Genomic DNA, 15,797 nt, shown 5'->3' with positions numbered 1-15,797 from the left:
TATACACTTACGACTTTTTTTGGTGACCTTGAAAGAATTAAATGGTATTATACTGGATCTCATGTGAAAATCCTCATCCCCTCTCTTAACCTTACCTAGTAAACATGCCATCTCTAAATCAGCAAGCAGTCTGATACAACCACTAATGATGTTTTTCTTTTACAAAATTCTTTGCATTTTTTTTTAATTTCTTCTATAACCATATTATTTTTTCCTTGGCTGCATGATAACAAAAATAGTATTCTAAAACAAACAATCTTGCTTCTTAACTTTGGTTTGAATCAGCTGAGTTGAAGGTTTCCTTCCGGATTTGTTGTTACACATGAAAATGAACGGACAAAGGTCAACCTCGATGTCATATTTGGCATTTTAGTAAAGCAGAAATATATCACATATATTTTAAAGGTTGTTAAATTGTACATGTAGGATGTAAGGCCAAAATACTCTACGTATTCGCCGCTTTCATGCTATTGGACTAATTTTTTTTTCGATATAAAACAAAAATGTACTTTCTATGAGGACCTTAAATCAGATCAAAATGGAAAACAACTAAAGTTCTTCATACCTCAACTGTTGGGAACAATAGCAAGGTAGTTTCGCCTTAACGACCGGGAAACATGGAACAGACTAATGGATAGAATTTAAAAGGGGAAAGGTTGTGGTCACACCAAAATACATATTTGAACCCCGCCGCATTTTTTGCGCCTGTCCCAAGACAGGAATTTCTGGCCTCTGTATGTATTGTTTCGTTTTCATTTTCAGTTAACTTTCATGTTGCTGGAGTATATGGGGGCAACTATTTCGCAGTATCTGTGTATACTGTTATTTTAGGGCCAGCTGCAGCATGCCCTGTGGTACGAGGGTTTCCTCCTCATTCATTGAAGACTCATGGGTGGCCTTGAGATGACATTTTTCATCTTGATGGGGTTCTTGTTTTTTGGGGTTTTTTTTTGACAGATGCACCATATCCATTCTCGTTATAGCATAATATCACACAAGTAAAAAACATGGTTAAGACTGGTTTGTCCTTAGTATTTCAATACTAACAAAAAGTACGGACTTTCAAGATCGAATTATCAAAGTAAAATACAATAACATATTTATATACCAATACATTACAGTTGTATGCTCAATTTGCTTGAATGAGAAAGTAACCAAAGGATCGATTTTAAGACATACAAAAGACAAATAAATCATAAAATTTATGAATATCGACACTAAAGTTTTGAGGAACAAATAAGTCTTTTATTCTTCCTTCTTGCCATAATCCTGAGATGAATTGCATCGATTCTTAAAGTTTATTTTCTCTACTGATTTTTTAACGCTTCATTGTTGGTAAGTTATTCTTAGGATTATTGTTGATACAGTGCATTTATTTAAAAAAAGGGGGTGATGGTCCCATGCATTTGTATGTAAAGCAAAGGAGAGGATTAAATTTAGGCGGATCAAAGGAGGTTGCTGACTACCTCTACCTTTATGCTCGAAAACTTTAGTTGTTAGCGATGTATATAAATTTACTATAATAACACTGTAGTGGTCCTATTTATGGTCAGTCAACGGACCGCCCTTTTCGGAATTTCTAGATATGCCACTGAACATTAAAATAAAAGGTTCGGGTATTCAAATAGTCCTGAATTTTTGTTTATGATTGATCAACCACAATATTTTAGTCTCGAAGAAATTTAATATATTCAGTTCTAAAATTGAAAAGTTTAATGAGAATTATATATGTCATTAACTGCTAAAATGTACATATTTTAGAACATGGTTTCACTTCAAAAGAATAGTTTCAAACGAATTAATATAATTAACATGTTAACGTAACTATCAGACTGATATTAAAAATAAATCGCCCAAAATAGGTCATAGCTTTCAGTTCAGGACAAACTCCATTAAAAGTCTTTATCATATCAACAACACTGCACCTCCTCGTTTCAAGAAAAAAAACTTCGTCCCCTTACCTGATCACCGGTACCATCAGGAGAATCCGGCTTCAGCTTTTTCTCCATGTCGTATATCCTACAACAATAATTCTACTGATTCCTTAACATGATGCAAACTGAGACTAAACTTTCGGAAATCAATCACTCAGTAGTAAGATTCATCACCGGAATCTAATAAATAATTATTCCCCAAATCCTTGCATTCAAAACGAGCTCCGGAATCGCACAAAATTGCTGATTAATTAGCGTTTTACATAAATACTCGAAGATTTAATGCACACGTGCTACAAAAAATGAATAGAATATAAATATTTTTATGTAAATTGATTATATATTAATGTGAAGCTTCAATCTGTTCGCTCTGCAACGATCAATGTCTGCAGTACACCGATCTATAAATGTTTTTTCTATAGGCTTCTTTCCACCATACTTAACACTATATGTGAAATGCGACTCTGTAATTGTTAAAAGTGGGATTTGATTATTGTTGTTGCATTATATGTATAAGGGGTTGAACGTGGTGACATAGACGTAGAAAGAGCTCAAATAAAAGGGGGAGGGGAGTTGATGATCCGGGTTGATGACGCTATAGGAAGAGATCGAGAAAACAGCGGACAAAGACGGACAAAGACGGAAAACGATGTAAGAGATAAGAGAATGTTAACAGAAATAAACTTGAACCTCAGTAAAAAAACTGGAGGTATATAAATAACAATAAGTTAATGACGAGGACAAGCTTAAGGTCAAACAAGAAAAGATAATACGAATAAAGGGTGGAAAATGAAATAACGAGGACCAAACTGAGATATAACCAAAGTGTTATAAAAGTATTAAAATAACTAGATACAGAAGTAGAACACAGAAAGCGCGGTAAAGTTATAAAGATTGGGGATTTCGGTGGAGAGGAAAGGCATTCCAAAACAGATTTGGGATAAAAAGACTGGAGATAAGTAAAAGGAAACCGTTTGATGCAACGGACAGGGTATAGATAGACGGTATAAAATAAACATAAGTAGGTTCAACTGGGCACAGGATGGACTGGTCCCACCTTGCGCAATTGATTTTTTTATTTTTCTATTGTATATGCTTAACCACCGACAAATACACAGAAAGCTACACGATTAATCGTAATTTTAAAAAAAATGTAACATCGTATTATTACAATGTAACACAAGAAAATATGGTACAAAATTTTAGGTTCCGAAATTGCCATTCTTTCTTGACCCATCACTGATACATGTAAAATTACAAAGAAAAACGAATTGAGTACAATTTAATCTATCGAAAGTCCTTATTTCAATTCAAACACACGAAGTGTAGGAATATGTACAGGTATATCCTTAATAGAGGAGATATGAGGAAGGCTAACAACGTGGGATCGGATATTGGACTGAACCTATCTTTCCCTACCGACCCTTAAATATAGGACATTCCACATAAGAATTTCATCCATAGATTTATTTGCAGCTGACGAACAAATGGATCATACACAGATGGTGGCTGATATAGTTAAAACGTTCGCGGAAAGCCCTTTAACCGTCCATCTACCAGTAAATTTTACAAAGGTCTTTATGAATGAGAAACTATTAATGGATGATTTATTATATATTTCTCAAAACAATAACGTATTAATACATGTATGTATAATAAAGAGTAACGGCCGGATATATGTAAAGCAACATGTTGTGTCTAAATGGAATATTTTGCACCTTTTTCAAAGCTGAAGCCGACATACGATCAACTGTATTTCATCTTATGATAACTTTTAAGTCGCGCAGGCTTCAGCATAATAGGACCGGCCTTAAAGTGCAATCTTTTCATTCAATAAAAAGGGAATGCAATGATTTCTTTTCTATGCATGGTTTGCCAGTTATTTTAGATGCACTTGTAACAACATTGATTATATTGGTTGTCCACATGTGATATGAGAATCATTCATTCCCCCAATATTTTAAAATATACTGAGTATTGCAGTGTAACCTTCCAATGTTCAAATACATGTATTTTGTTTACATGTAGCTTCTGTCATGTATCATTTCGGAGTATTTATGAATTTCTCTTTGCCGAACGTTTTTAAGTCATAGTAGAAGGCACTACACAATTTCGACTAGCTAATTGCATCCAGTGTTTCCGCTAATTAGAAACAGGGAATTACGGTAACAAAAAGGTAATTAGTTAATTATAAGTGACGCAATCATAGGGACAATGACGGTATATTGACGAAAAGCTTAATAATGATACACATACAATATGCATGTTTCAGAAAAGTGATCGACGTGTCCACAGCTAGAGCAAAGGCTTAGCTGGAGATATTATAATTTCGGTACAAGGTTATGCAGGCTATAGGGTGTGTAAGTCTTGTTCTAGTTTCATTTTCCTTACCGAAATTTCTGATGTAGAACGTATGGAAATCTGAAGACCGGTCTGCAATTTATTGTTTATTTCCGGGCTCTCAAAACGCTGTATTACAATGCAAAATCTTCTATTTTACGCTCTTTCTTAATACGTTTATGATGTGGAAAAAGATATTTGTCTATTTCATTGGTATTTTTACACGAAAATATGTTTTGCTTTAATATACTGGAGCCAACGCTCTGAAAGTGACAAAGCTTTATGCATTTGAATGGTAGACTAAGACCCATTGTCGAAAAACATCGCAATCATATGACCAGACTTACATACCCTATTGTGGGGTATACTTTCTTTCAATAGTTATCTAGATTGTTAAATACCTATATCGTAATTTTTTTACATACATGCACCTGTCACATTTCTACATGTAGTTTCAGGCTAATGCACCCGAGTCCGTACGTAATCGGATGAACAGTGACGAGCACATGTACTGTATCACATGGTTCATATTTTTTATTATTTCATCCAATCAGAAATTCTTCTGAAATTAAATTATACATGTACTTATAATCTAAGATACGTGGCACAATCTAGATAATCTTAACCTGCGAATCTGTTTATTTTTATTAAAAAAATACGTTAATTTTAGTATCAAAATTTAACGAGCCATTCAAGAAAAAAAGAAGATGATGTCACTGCAAATCTTGGTATACATGTATAAGATGATTGATGATTTTGGATCCAATGAGAAAGCGTGTTACTTCAGAAATTAAATGTTACATGTATACATAAAATGGGAAAATCATATTCTGTGTTAGCACTCCTCAGTTGGTGTACCCCCAAGATGTGGAATCTGGGAGTAGGTCAGCTAGAACGTCAACACAGCATTCTGGACGCTAGAACGCCATACTAGAAGCAAGTTCTCCGGTCAGGTTTCCCGAAGGATATGCTCCGCCACCATCTACTAAAATAATCCCCATTTTAAAGGGAGATCCCCAAGATAGTTAAGACCAACCCTCCCGCTGCAATCACCATATTGTATCTGGAGTAAAGGAAAACTAAATATATGTTGGACTTATTGACAAAAAAAATCAGTAAGCATGACTCTTAAAAAGTCGAGTACCTAAATTAGAGCAAAGTTTATGGTTATCAGTTACGTAATTAGGGACATAAGTGGGTTATAAATAGAAATTGTCTGGTATAACTGGTGAAATATATACAATATCAGATAAGCCTTGGTGATGTAAATGTGGAGATAAAAGCAGGATGAAGTAGAATTTATATTGTGTGGTCTATTACTTGGATACAGCAGTCGCTTTTAATAAGATTTTGCACGTGTAGCGTAGGTTTCAATATTCACAGGTATCTTCAGTTACAATCCCATTACTCAATTACACATACAACACGGTGTATTGTTGAAATTTAGTCTCGAATGTGCATAAGATGATCCAAGGGGACCTTAGCTCCTCCCCACGACCAGCCCTCGTGCAAAGCAATTTGGTAAAACTGGAAATTATGTGACTGTCCCCTCCCAATTATTAGGCCTGTTTGTCCCCCTTTTTCTAGAAACACCACCGTCGTGAGAGGATGGCGTTAACACAACTTTTAACTTACAATCTGTGAAATTTCAAATGTCCAGCCACTGAGTTTGGATGGGAAGGAGACGGGCAAACCGGATTAGGACCAGGCATATAGTTATATGTTCTGACATCACTCCCCGATGTAGCTCTGATATACTAGTTACTCTATATATATGCTGTAATTACGAATGAACATAGAAAAATACAAGTTTGTGTTTCACTAGAACTTAATTAAAATAACCGTCGGTACGGTATAACGACGTCCAACGACTTGACATTATGTTCCACTTTCAGGTCAAAAAGCTAATATCAGAAGTATTCCTCCAAAATACTACCACATACAGATATTTCAAATCAACAGCGAATAGTTACTAAGCAACCATTCCCTGACTGAAATATCACTAAGACATAAGTTGAGAAATTTGACAGCATATTGGTATTGGTTCCCGGATTTGATCAATTGGTTCTGTCGATCATCTTTATTAGTATCACCAATGCAAATAATACATATATTGTAGGTCTTTAATTTTATCAACTGGTTTCCGACTGATACATGTACCATGCAACATACAACGCTCATTGAAGTACGTGTACCAGTATTGTAGTTATGAAATAAGAGACCCCTTATGTTAATCGATAGACATTTCTTGTAATGCCAAAAGCAAGATTCATTCAGTATGGTGTGATTGATATTCTGTCTTGTTCTGAATGAATATAAACGTTTATAGGAGAAAACACAGTTCTAAAGTTTCATCCGTGATAAATAAGATCATTACCAAATCAATTATTCTCCCTAGAGGAAAGGCAGCAAATATTGTAAGGAATGTACTCTTGTGGAAGTATATATCAGGAAAATGAATTATAAAGGCCAAATGTTTGCGTTTGTTTTTTTTTTCTAAGTAGGGGTAAGGGGGTAATTAAACAGACCAACCAAACTATGTTACATGTATCAGATCAGTTTATGTATTTACCTTACAATTGCAGATGCAGAGGTTTTAAAAGGGAGGTTTGGGGTTTTTTACGCAATTTTGCCAATACAGGATTGCATTGTGCCCGAAATGTAAAGAATTTTCCTAAGGGGTTCCATCTTTCGGAATCCCTCCCCTGGATCAACCACTAGGACTAAGGTGAGAAATGAATGCTGTATCCCTGTGCATACAATGGAATATGAATAAGTTTTTATAACTTCAATTTGATAACCAGAAGTGTTATCACAACAGTAAAGTAAACTCCTGAATCTGATAATTCCCTTAACAGCCTAACTCATCCAAACTGATCATATAAAATATTTCAGCACACGTCAAAGCAGTACTGGCATCAATACAAGCTTGGCCTAGTGGAAAACTCATAAAGTAACAAATTTAATGCAAAGATCGATGATAGAAGCGCTCGCTTCAAATAAAATTTCAATAATCAATTTACAACAGCGCAACAAAATATCCATGTTATCATCAGATCCTTTGATAATCCGCCATTTTTTACAATAGTTTCCCCGAGATCCAACACACTATGCATGAGTGGTGGAATGCAGTCGTAATTAGAGAATCGATTTATAATAGTTTTCTTGTGGAGCAATATCAAGATTGTGGGATAAGTCATTAAACAAACACGTTTTAAGGTCTTCGAAAATCAATACAGAACGACCTTCCAGGGTGTAAACAAAAACGCAAATAAAAGCATTAAAGAGAGATAACTCAAAAACGATAATGGAACATATGATCTCTGTACAAGCCTCTTATTGTAGAAACAATGTACTTGCAAATTGATGAATCACAAACAGAGAATGGTAATAAGCCAATTACCGAACTGGTAGAATTTAGGCAATAGTCAAAAGGAACAGTCTAAAAGGAAAGTCCGTAAAACAAACGGTTATACGTTGTAACAGTGTAACATAATGGAAATTTGGTCACCATAGTAATGTTCATGACAGGCGAAACACATTCCTTCAAGGACTGAAAAGTTACAGAGGCGGATCTAGAGAAAAGTTCCGGGGTCCTTTTTTCTGAATGTTTTGGTAATATTTTCTTTAGAATTACATGTAGGGCACAAATAAACACACTATGGAACTCCCTTTTATGGTTAACCACAATTGTTTGAAATGCTGATCCAATCCCTAGGTTATGTTTGGTTTGTTCGGATTTACAATTAGGAATTTCATGCAAATGACGAGAACCACTCTCTGTCAATATGTGGCTGGATTAGACATGTGTCTGGTTTATACAGTATGCAGCCAAAGCAGGTTTTACTGTGCTAATGCTTGTAGAGTAGGATATGTTGATCTTATACAAAACCAATAAAATAAAGATTCCGCTCTAATGTGCGTGACATCTAACGTTACCACAGAAGCCCTTGTATAAATTCAATTAGGACCAGACATTTATGTGATTAGTAAGCTCTATAAAGCTAGGAGACTTCTATAATAAAATAGATGTCGCTTACATTCAATGCCGCAAGTCCATGACATGTATAACGCATTTGGTCTCTATAAAGCAACGGTGAAAGTCCTGATTCAATGCAAACATGGCATCAATATAATCCGGTCAGGGCAAACTTTATATTTGTCACTGAACGGAACTAGGAAGCACGTTCTAAACTTTGCCAGAAATAATTGACATCCTTTATATAATAAATCTCTAGTTTTCTGTAATGTTCCTTTTGTAATATACATCGATTTAAAACGCTTCAGTTTTGCAACGGAAATAAAAGTGCTTCAATTTAATATAAGGCCATGGAAAATTCAATCTTTGGTGTTAAGACCTAAACATCAACATGTACTGCCAGCAGGTGAAGATGGTGTAATTAATATTGAATGAATTAAGATGCCTACTTAGGTGAGATCAAATAGAACAACACCATTGGCAGATCCTGGAGGGGAAGTTGCAGGGAATGGACCTACTTTTTTGACAATGTTAATTTTGCACATGAGTTGGGTAAAAATTAGCAAACTAAAGCCTGAACCTCCCTTTGTATGGAACCGTCAAAATATGTAGATCCGCGCTTGACAATACCGCTCTGTCGTCAATAAAGACAAACTCAGTTAAAAGTGCAAGTGCACTGTACTTCACCAGATTTCGTCAATGTATACAGTCATGTACATGTAATATTCCTGTAAAAGAACTTGTAAAACGTTAGCATGGCCTTACCAACGCAGCAATTTAATTGCTTCCATATTAAGAGGTTGAAATCCATATACAATGGTATTTGACATTTAGAACCTTACATTACAGAGGCGATAAGCTTCTTGTTAATGAATTTGTTTCATTGACAAGCATGCTCATCGAACTGGTCTATCTTGGAACAGCTGAGCTTCAGGAAGTATAAGCTATAACAAAATGCCATTTGTGATGAAATTTCGCTCCAAACCGTCATGACTTTGATACATTCCGACGTAATTCCAAATTGCACCCTTGAACCGACCTTTACATAAATTTCTGGTTCGCAGCCTCCACTTTTATCAAATTTCTGGATCCGCTTCTGGGGTGTGAAGGGTAAGCAAAAGTAATTTTGTTTTCGGTAAAAAAAGAAACGAAGATATATTCAAAAAATGGAAGAACATTACATGGAGATAGAATGATAAGTAAAATGATGAAGGTACTGAATTCAAAAGAGGATAAAAAAGGATAGATTAAAACTTTGAACTCAAATTTCAGATATCAAAATAGCTATATCCATAACCCGATTTGTACAATGTACATGTACAAGAATTGTTTACTACTTGTTCACGATTTAGAAATATAGAGAGCCGGCGAGCGGGTAAAGGAAAGTTACCAGAGCTTGCGGAAACTACGCAGACTATTTGTATCGCGCTAGACTTCTAACAAATGGGCTTCTGGAACAGAGTTATGTTGCTACAGGATTGAAGTCATCACTAAAGAAGTTCTATAGTTGTCATCATGAACTTGTGAATCGCTACGGTGTATCCATCTGCGCCATGAAAACTGATTTGTTCAACGTGTCATAGTTTTCCGTTCCTCTTTCGTCTACCCCGGACATGACATTTTATGAGCAACTCGGCGAGTGTTTCTAGAAAAGCAGAGGACGCTTACCCTACCGGTGCACCTGGTCCATGCTACCAGTTTTTAGTGGGGTCCGAGTTGCTCATTTGCTTTTGTTATTTTTTTAATTTGTATGTGTGATTTTAGTTACTTTATGTTCTTTGTTGAGTAAGTCTGTTTTCCATGTCTGGTCTTTGTCCATGGATTATATTCTGTTGATTACCTTGGTTCCCTTGATTACTCTTTCTAAACTCTATTAGGCTAATACCAATAGCGGAACGAATCCCCTGAAGTGTCAAATATATAGTTTTAAAAGTGTACCATGCTAAATTGTCATGGAATAATGATACTCAGGTACATTGATATGAACAACAGCAATCAAATCTCTCTGTAAAATACGAAGCATTCATGTACTTATCAAAAACAAAGTAAATGCTAATTTACAGAGTGGCCAAGCTTAACTATCAATACCGACTGATCTGTATAATGTATTTACATTCGTAAGTCGAAAGCGTTCACTTCTTAACATCTGATCAAATACTCGTCAGTCACAAGCGTACAAGAAGTACACAAACACAAGAAGTACTTTGTGGATAGCTGAGCAATATTTGGATGACATGTTCATATATGGGGAAGGTTAAGTGCCAGTAAACTGGTGTTCGGGTTGCTCATTTACTTCTGTTTCTTTGTACGTTTTGTTTTGGTTATTTTATGTTTTTTTGTTGTATGTGTCTATCTTTGTCCCTGGATTACATTATTTTGATTTCCGCTAGGATCTTGGTTCCCTTGATTACTCTATACAAACAAGGCAGTGGAGAAAGCATGTTCAGAAAAGATACTCCTGTGACAGAGTCATTTTATTATGAATGATAGTAGCAAGATGACAAAACTGACGAACTCAAGGCAATATGGGAATTACGAAATACACGTAGACCCAAGATTCGCAATTTCTTTTTGATACATGTGTAAATTGAGTTACGACAAATGTAAGACTTTTCATTGCCACTCGAATGCTCTGATAATGAATAATCTATGCAGGGAAATTGTACTCTGTCTAAATGTACACGTTCTAACTTTCTATTTTAAACCATTCAAATTTCTGTGGATTTGTAAGGAATAACAAATTGATCTTTCCGTGTTACATTAAACTGCAGAGTTGTTGATGAGCATGTTAAATATACACTTCCGGGAGGAAAATTCCTTTGGTCTACACCAAGCCCTACAAATGTACCTTCATGACGTATATCACACACATGCGCATTGACTATCCCGCAATTATCACGAAAAGTCAAATTGCGATTTATATCCGTACAAGAGATCAGCAAATGTGTATAAATTCACACATCAGATTTTGGTTTGATGAGATGCATGATTCAGAGTTTCAGAATTCGCCTGTTTCTTAAAAAGATTTGTACTTTATGGAACTACAGGATGTTACAGCTGTAATTGTAACATTAAAAATGCATGCAACAAATGGCCGCTCATCTGATAAAATCATCTACACATTGCATGCAGCTTACTTCATCAATACATGTTTATTTATTAATATATAACTTTGTCCATATTTGTATATAGACATTAAATGGTATAAAACTGTAAAATGTAGTTTACACATTTTTCGATTTAATTGGCCTTAAAAAACAGAAGAAACAAAAAAGGGAGGCAACACAAACCATTAATTTTTCGTTTCATTTGTTCTCTAAAAAAGTAGATTGCAACCGAAAAAATGACATGTACTTAAATATTTGTTACAAGACAACAGAAAACTCAATAAACGGTACCATACACAAACAACAGAGCGCGTTTTATGACGTCAGAGGCAAAAACGAGGGCAAACGGGTGTTGAAATTTTAAATTCAAAATAAAGTGTAAAATTAAGTGTTTTGTGGCTTACAATGGAAGCACATGGAACATAACGTTTCATATGGTGGGTTCTTGCTACGCACTTGTTACAAGTAAATTGATACATTCAATTTGTATTGTGCAAAATTTAATGCGTAATCTTACACGATCCGTTTAGAGATCACGTCGATTGAAATAATTTTAAAGAAATAAATTCAAATGTATATCACAGTATCCATTCTACCCTTTTTCCAAGAAGAAATGGTATAATTGTAGAGATTACTTGGCGTTTCTTGAAAAGAAAGGCGTTGTTTGCATAACTTTTTTTACATGTATAAATGAAAGAAAGAGTGGCTTTTCGGTACATTTTCATACACAATTATGTACCTCGTCTTTTGCATGTTAGACGCCATTTACGACCTTTTTTTCGTCATTGACCTGCTTCTCTGCGATAAATATTTATCAAATACATATACATGTAAAGCCAAAATAAGTTTAATAATACCAGTCATTTTGAATAACAAAGTACTTTAACACTATTTACATTCAGTTTAAGGGTCAGCTCTGTAAGAATCAGGCAGTGAGTGAATCAGATATAAAAAACACCATTTTGAAAGTTTAATTTGATTATTTGCACCATCAAAATCATATTAAAAGACCAGGTTTTCTATTTCACTTTGGTTTATTGAGTTATAAATACACTGAAAATGAATATTCAAGGGCAGGTAACTCTGTCATAAAACATCATTTTTCATAGTATTCTATTGAAAACTTTCTGAGCAAATCAAGGGGGATAGAGATCAAATAACGGTCTTTTCAAATAGAGAAAGCATTTTTGAGTGAAACTATTTTGTCAGGTCGGTGGGTTTTTGACATGTATGTTTCTGACTTTTCGCATTTTGCCTGATTCTTACACACACTTACACTTAAGTCATTCCTATAAACTCTCGTCTGCCGAAAATGACGTACTTACCGGGTCTTTCATTTTTGGCGCTAAAATCAACACTTGTTAACAAAGCAACAGATAAAATCCATAATTAATTTCGATATTTGTCAACAATAAATCACACTTTTGATATTTCTAATTAAATCACAAAAACACATGTCATCGAATGATCAGCTGCTTGGAACATTATTGTGAAAATGACACAAGAATCGATTGAAAGCAGACGACATCATGGTTGTGTCAAATATTCCGATTGATTTTTCTAAATATTTCCTCCAATTTGCATAATTTTCTATTATCATCTAGCAATGGCATTTCACCGGACATTGTCTTTGCCTGTCTGACTAGAAAAAATGTCACTACCAAGTAAGGTTAGGGATGTTACCATTAATCGAACAGACACGTTTACAAAAATGGAATTTCAAATTAACTTGTTGATTCAAAACTTGAAAGAAGAGAAAGTGTGAAGTGTCTGTACAGACTGGTGAAAACAAACGACAGCTTCCTAGGGAGCGCGGTATTTTAAGTCAGCACCGTCTGAGCCCGGTCTTTTTTTGTTTGTTTGTTTGTTGGGGTTTAACGTCCGAGCAGCAATATTTCAGCTATATTCAGACGATGAACATGAAATTGATGATAAAATGAACATGGAATGATGATGAAATGAAAAAGGGATGGGACACAAGGACAATGGGGTCGATAAATTTTGATTGCCACTGGAAATAGGGAGAGGTGGATAGGGTCGGGCAAGAGCCCGGTCTTTAAACTATACATGAACTATATTGAGTAACAACTCCGCAAAATAATGTATGAAAGTTTTGAATAATGAAATGAAGTAGACAAAATATACTCGACAGTACAGATGACTATAAAAAATATGCGTTTGTTCGTTTGTTTTTGTTTATTTATTTAATGGATTTATTTATTTTGCAAATGATATAATTGAAAGAAAAGAAATTAGCAACTTTGTATCAGAAGCATTTTGTGAACATTCCCAAAATATTGTTTTTCCATCTAATTCTGTCTAATTAAGAATAATCAAGGGAACCAAGGTTATAACGGTAATTAAAAGAATGTAAACCAGGGACAAAAGCCAGACATAGAAAACAGACATACACAACAAAGAACATGAAGTAACTAAAATCATACATACAATTAACAAAAGCAAATGAGCAACTCGGACTCGACTAAAAATTGGAAGCATGGACCAGGTGCACAGATAGGGTAAGCGTCCTCTGCTTTTTAGAAACACCCGCCGAGTTGCTCATTAAAAGTCAAGTCCGGGGTAGACAAAAGAGGAAAGAAAAACTATGACACGTTGTATAAATCAGTTTTCATGGCGTAGATGGATACACCATAAAGATCCACGAGTTCATGAAGTATAAAACATTAAATATATATACTGAATGTACTTATATGATTTATTGGGATTTCAGGATATGAATAAATACATGGGTGACATGTAGAACTAAGTTAGTATCAAATCTGTACTGGTTCTAAGGCCAAACAAAATAATGTTGTTTCATGCTACCCTACCTATACCAGTTCTTTTTTGTGCTACCCTAAACATTTTATGGCCATTTTGGCTCAAGCGCGGTTAAAGTGTAGATTGTTTCCCTATTTACTCAATTTAAAATGTTTTGAAAAATAAAATAACTATCCTACCTACATGCCCTAGAAACAAGACTATTATGTTTTTTTGGCTAAAAACTTAACTACCCACATTGTTACAGTAGTTAGCGGATCCAAGAAGAGGGGTCGTTTCAAAATACAAGCTTTATTTTAAAATTTACAAAGTTCACCTTTTACTTTGAAGAAGTACAAAATGTATCATCGTTCTGTTACCGTAAAGTTTATTTTTTTCAGAGCTTATAAAGGTGTATTTTCACTAATTATAGAAGACCTTTGGTGATCGCTGTACTTACTTTTTATATAGGTTACAAAATGGTACATTAGTAGCGTTTCACCACATCTATTTCTTTTTCTATATTTTCCCAATCTCTTTCAAACAAGCAAAAATAACATGATTTCCTATTATAGGAAACAGTAGCCGTTGCTTTTTTTTCTCTAAAATGTTATTAAAGCAGAAAAACGTAAAACCTGAATTTGCATCTACATTATACATTTGTGAATCTTAATCTATAGCCTTTTTATATCATAAAATATACCTAATAGCTCAATATGTTTACTATGTCTTATTTTAGTTATTCAGCTAAACACACTACTACGTGCAGTTTTCCCTTGACCGACATTTAACAATGTACCCGTAAAGAAACATCAAAATTTATACCACTATGTTATCTTTTTTTACTATACGTATTTGGTTAGGAATAGACAGTTCCTTAGATACATGTATCTTCAATCTTTAAATCAACTAACTGATGACACTAACTGTAGATGATTTATAATATCACTGGGTAACCAAAAGGCGAACAAATTCAATAAAGATAATGTCTACTATCTTATTGAATAAATCACCTCTTCTGGATATTGTGGACTGATAAAGACTTCCGCGATTGAACATCTTTTGTCGTGAACTAAGTTTTACATTGTACCAATTTTGATTAGTGGCAATTTATGCTCCCCAGTTGTGTTGAAATATACTGGAAAAAAATAGACCGTAAATCTGGTTAAAGCTACCTTTCATTTTGAAATGTCTGTACCAAGTCTGGACAATTACGACGGTTTTTTACCCTGATATTGCAATGCATTTAAATTTGTTACAGGGACTTTCCTTTTAACTATGCCTAGATTTTATCAATTCCTTATTTTGTTTTTACATTTCATATACTACGAGTAAGTTTAAAATGTCTACAACATTGCCATGATAAGGACAGTACCCTTTTTCTCTTCAAATGCTCATATCTAAAGCTCCATGATCAAATTTACACACAGGTAAACGTTTTGGGGAATGTCATTGGTAATTGTGTATATAGGTTACAGACCACCAATTCAACCAATGAGCATTTGGAACGTACGCAAAAATAGTCCTACGCAGAAATTACCCCTGTTCCTCATAGTGCTGTGAAAAAAGTTCTCATCTTATTTAAAAAATTTAAACAGTTTCTGAAAGGAAAAACATTTCTGTACATTTTATAGGTGCATTTTGCTTCTTGTGATGTGAAGCCTAATCTCCATAATG

The 15,797-nt window shown here is 34.6% G+C and overlaps 1 protein-coding gene across 17 annotated transcripts in view; it reads right to left on the bottom strand.

Moving 5' to 3' along the window:
* Positions 1-15,797, bottom strand: part of LOC148599628 (dipeptidyl peptidase 4-like) — a 162,224-nt gene that overhangs the window by 43,852 nt on the left and 102,575 nt on the right. The window contains exon 1 of one of the 17 annotated variants that reach the window (XM_088559862.1): positions 12,686-12,712. The exons of 15 other annotated variants lie outside the window; for them this stretch is intronic. In XM_088559862.1, coding sequence (XP_088415988.1) covers positions 12,686-12,697 — 12 coding nt within the window. In that variant the 5' untranslated portion in view covers positions 12,698-12,712. Of the gene's footprint in view, positions 1-1,961; positions 2,325-12,685; positions 12,713-15,797 lie in introns of those variants that run through there. One more of the 17 variants, XM_088559859.1, reaches the window with a different exon arrangement.

The sequence above is a fragment of the Perna viridis genome, chromosome 13 (genome assembly GCF_037379345.1).
Source record: "Perna viridis isolate PV_CMFRI_1.1 ecotype Kerala chromosome 13, ASM3737934v1, whole genome shotgun sequence".
NCBI lineage: Eukaryota > Metazoa > Mollusca > Bivalvia > Mytilida > Mytilidae > Perna > Perna viridis.
Note: the sequence above shows the minus strand (reverse complement) of the source record. Positions and strands in the feature narration are given on the sequence as shown.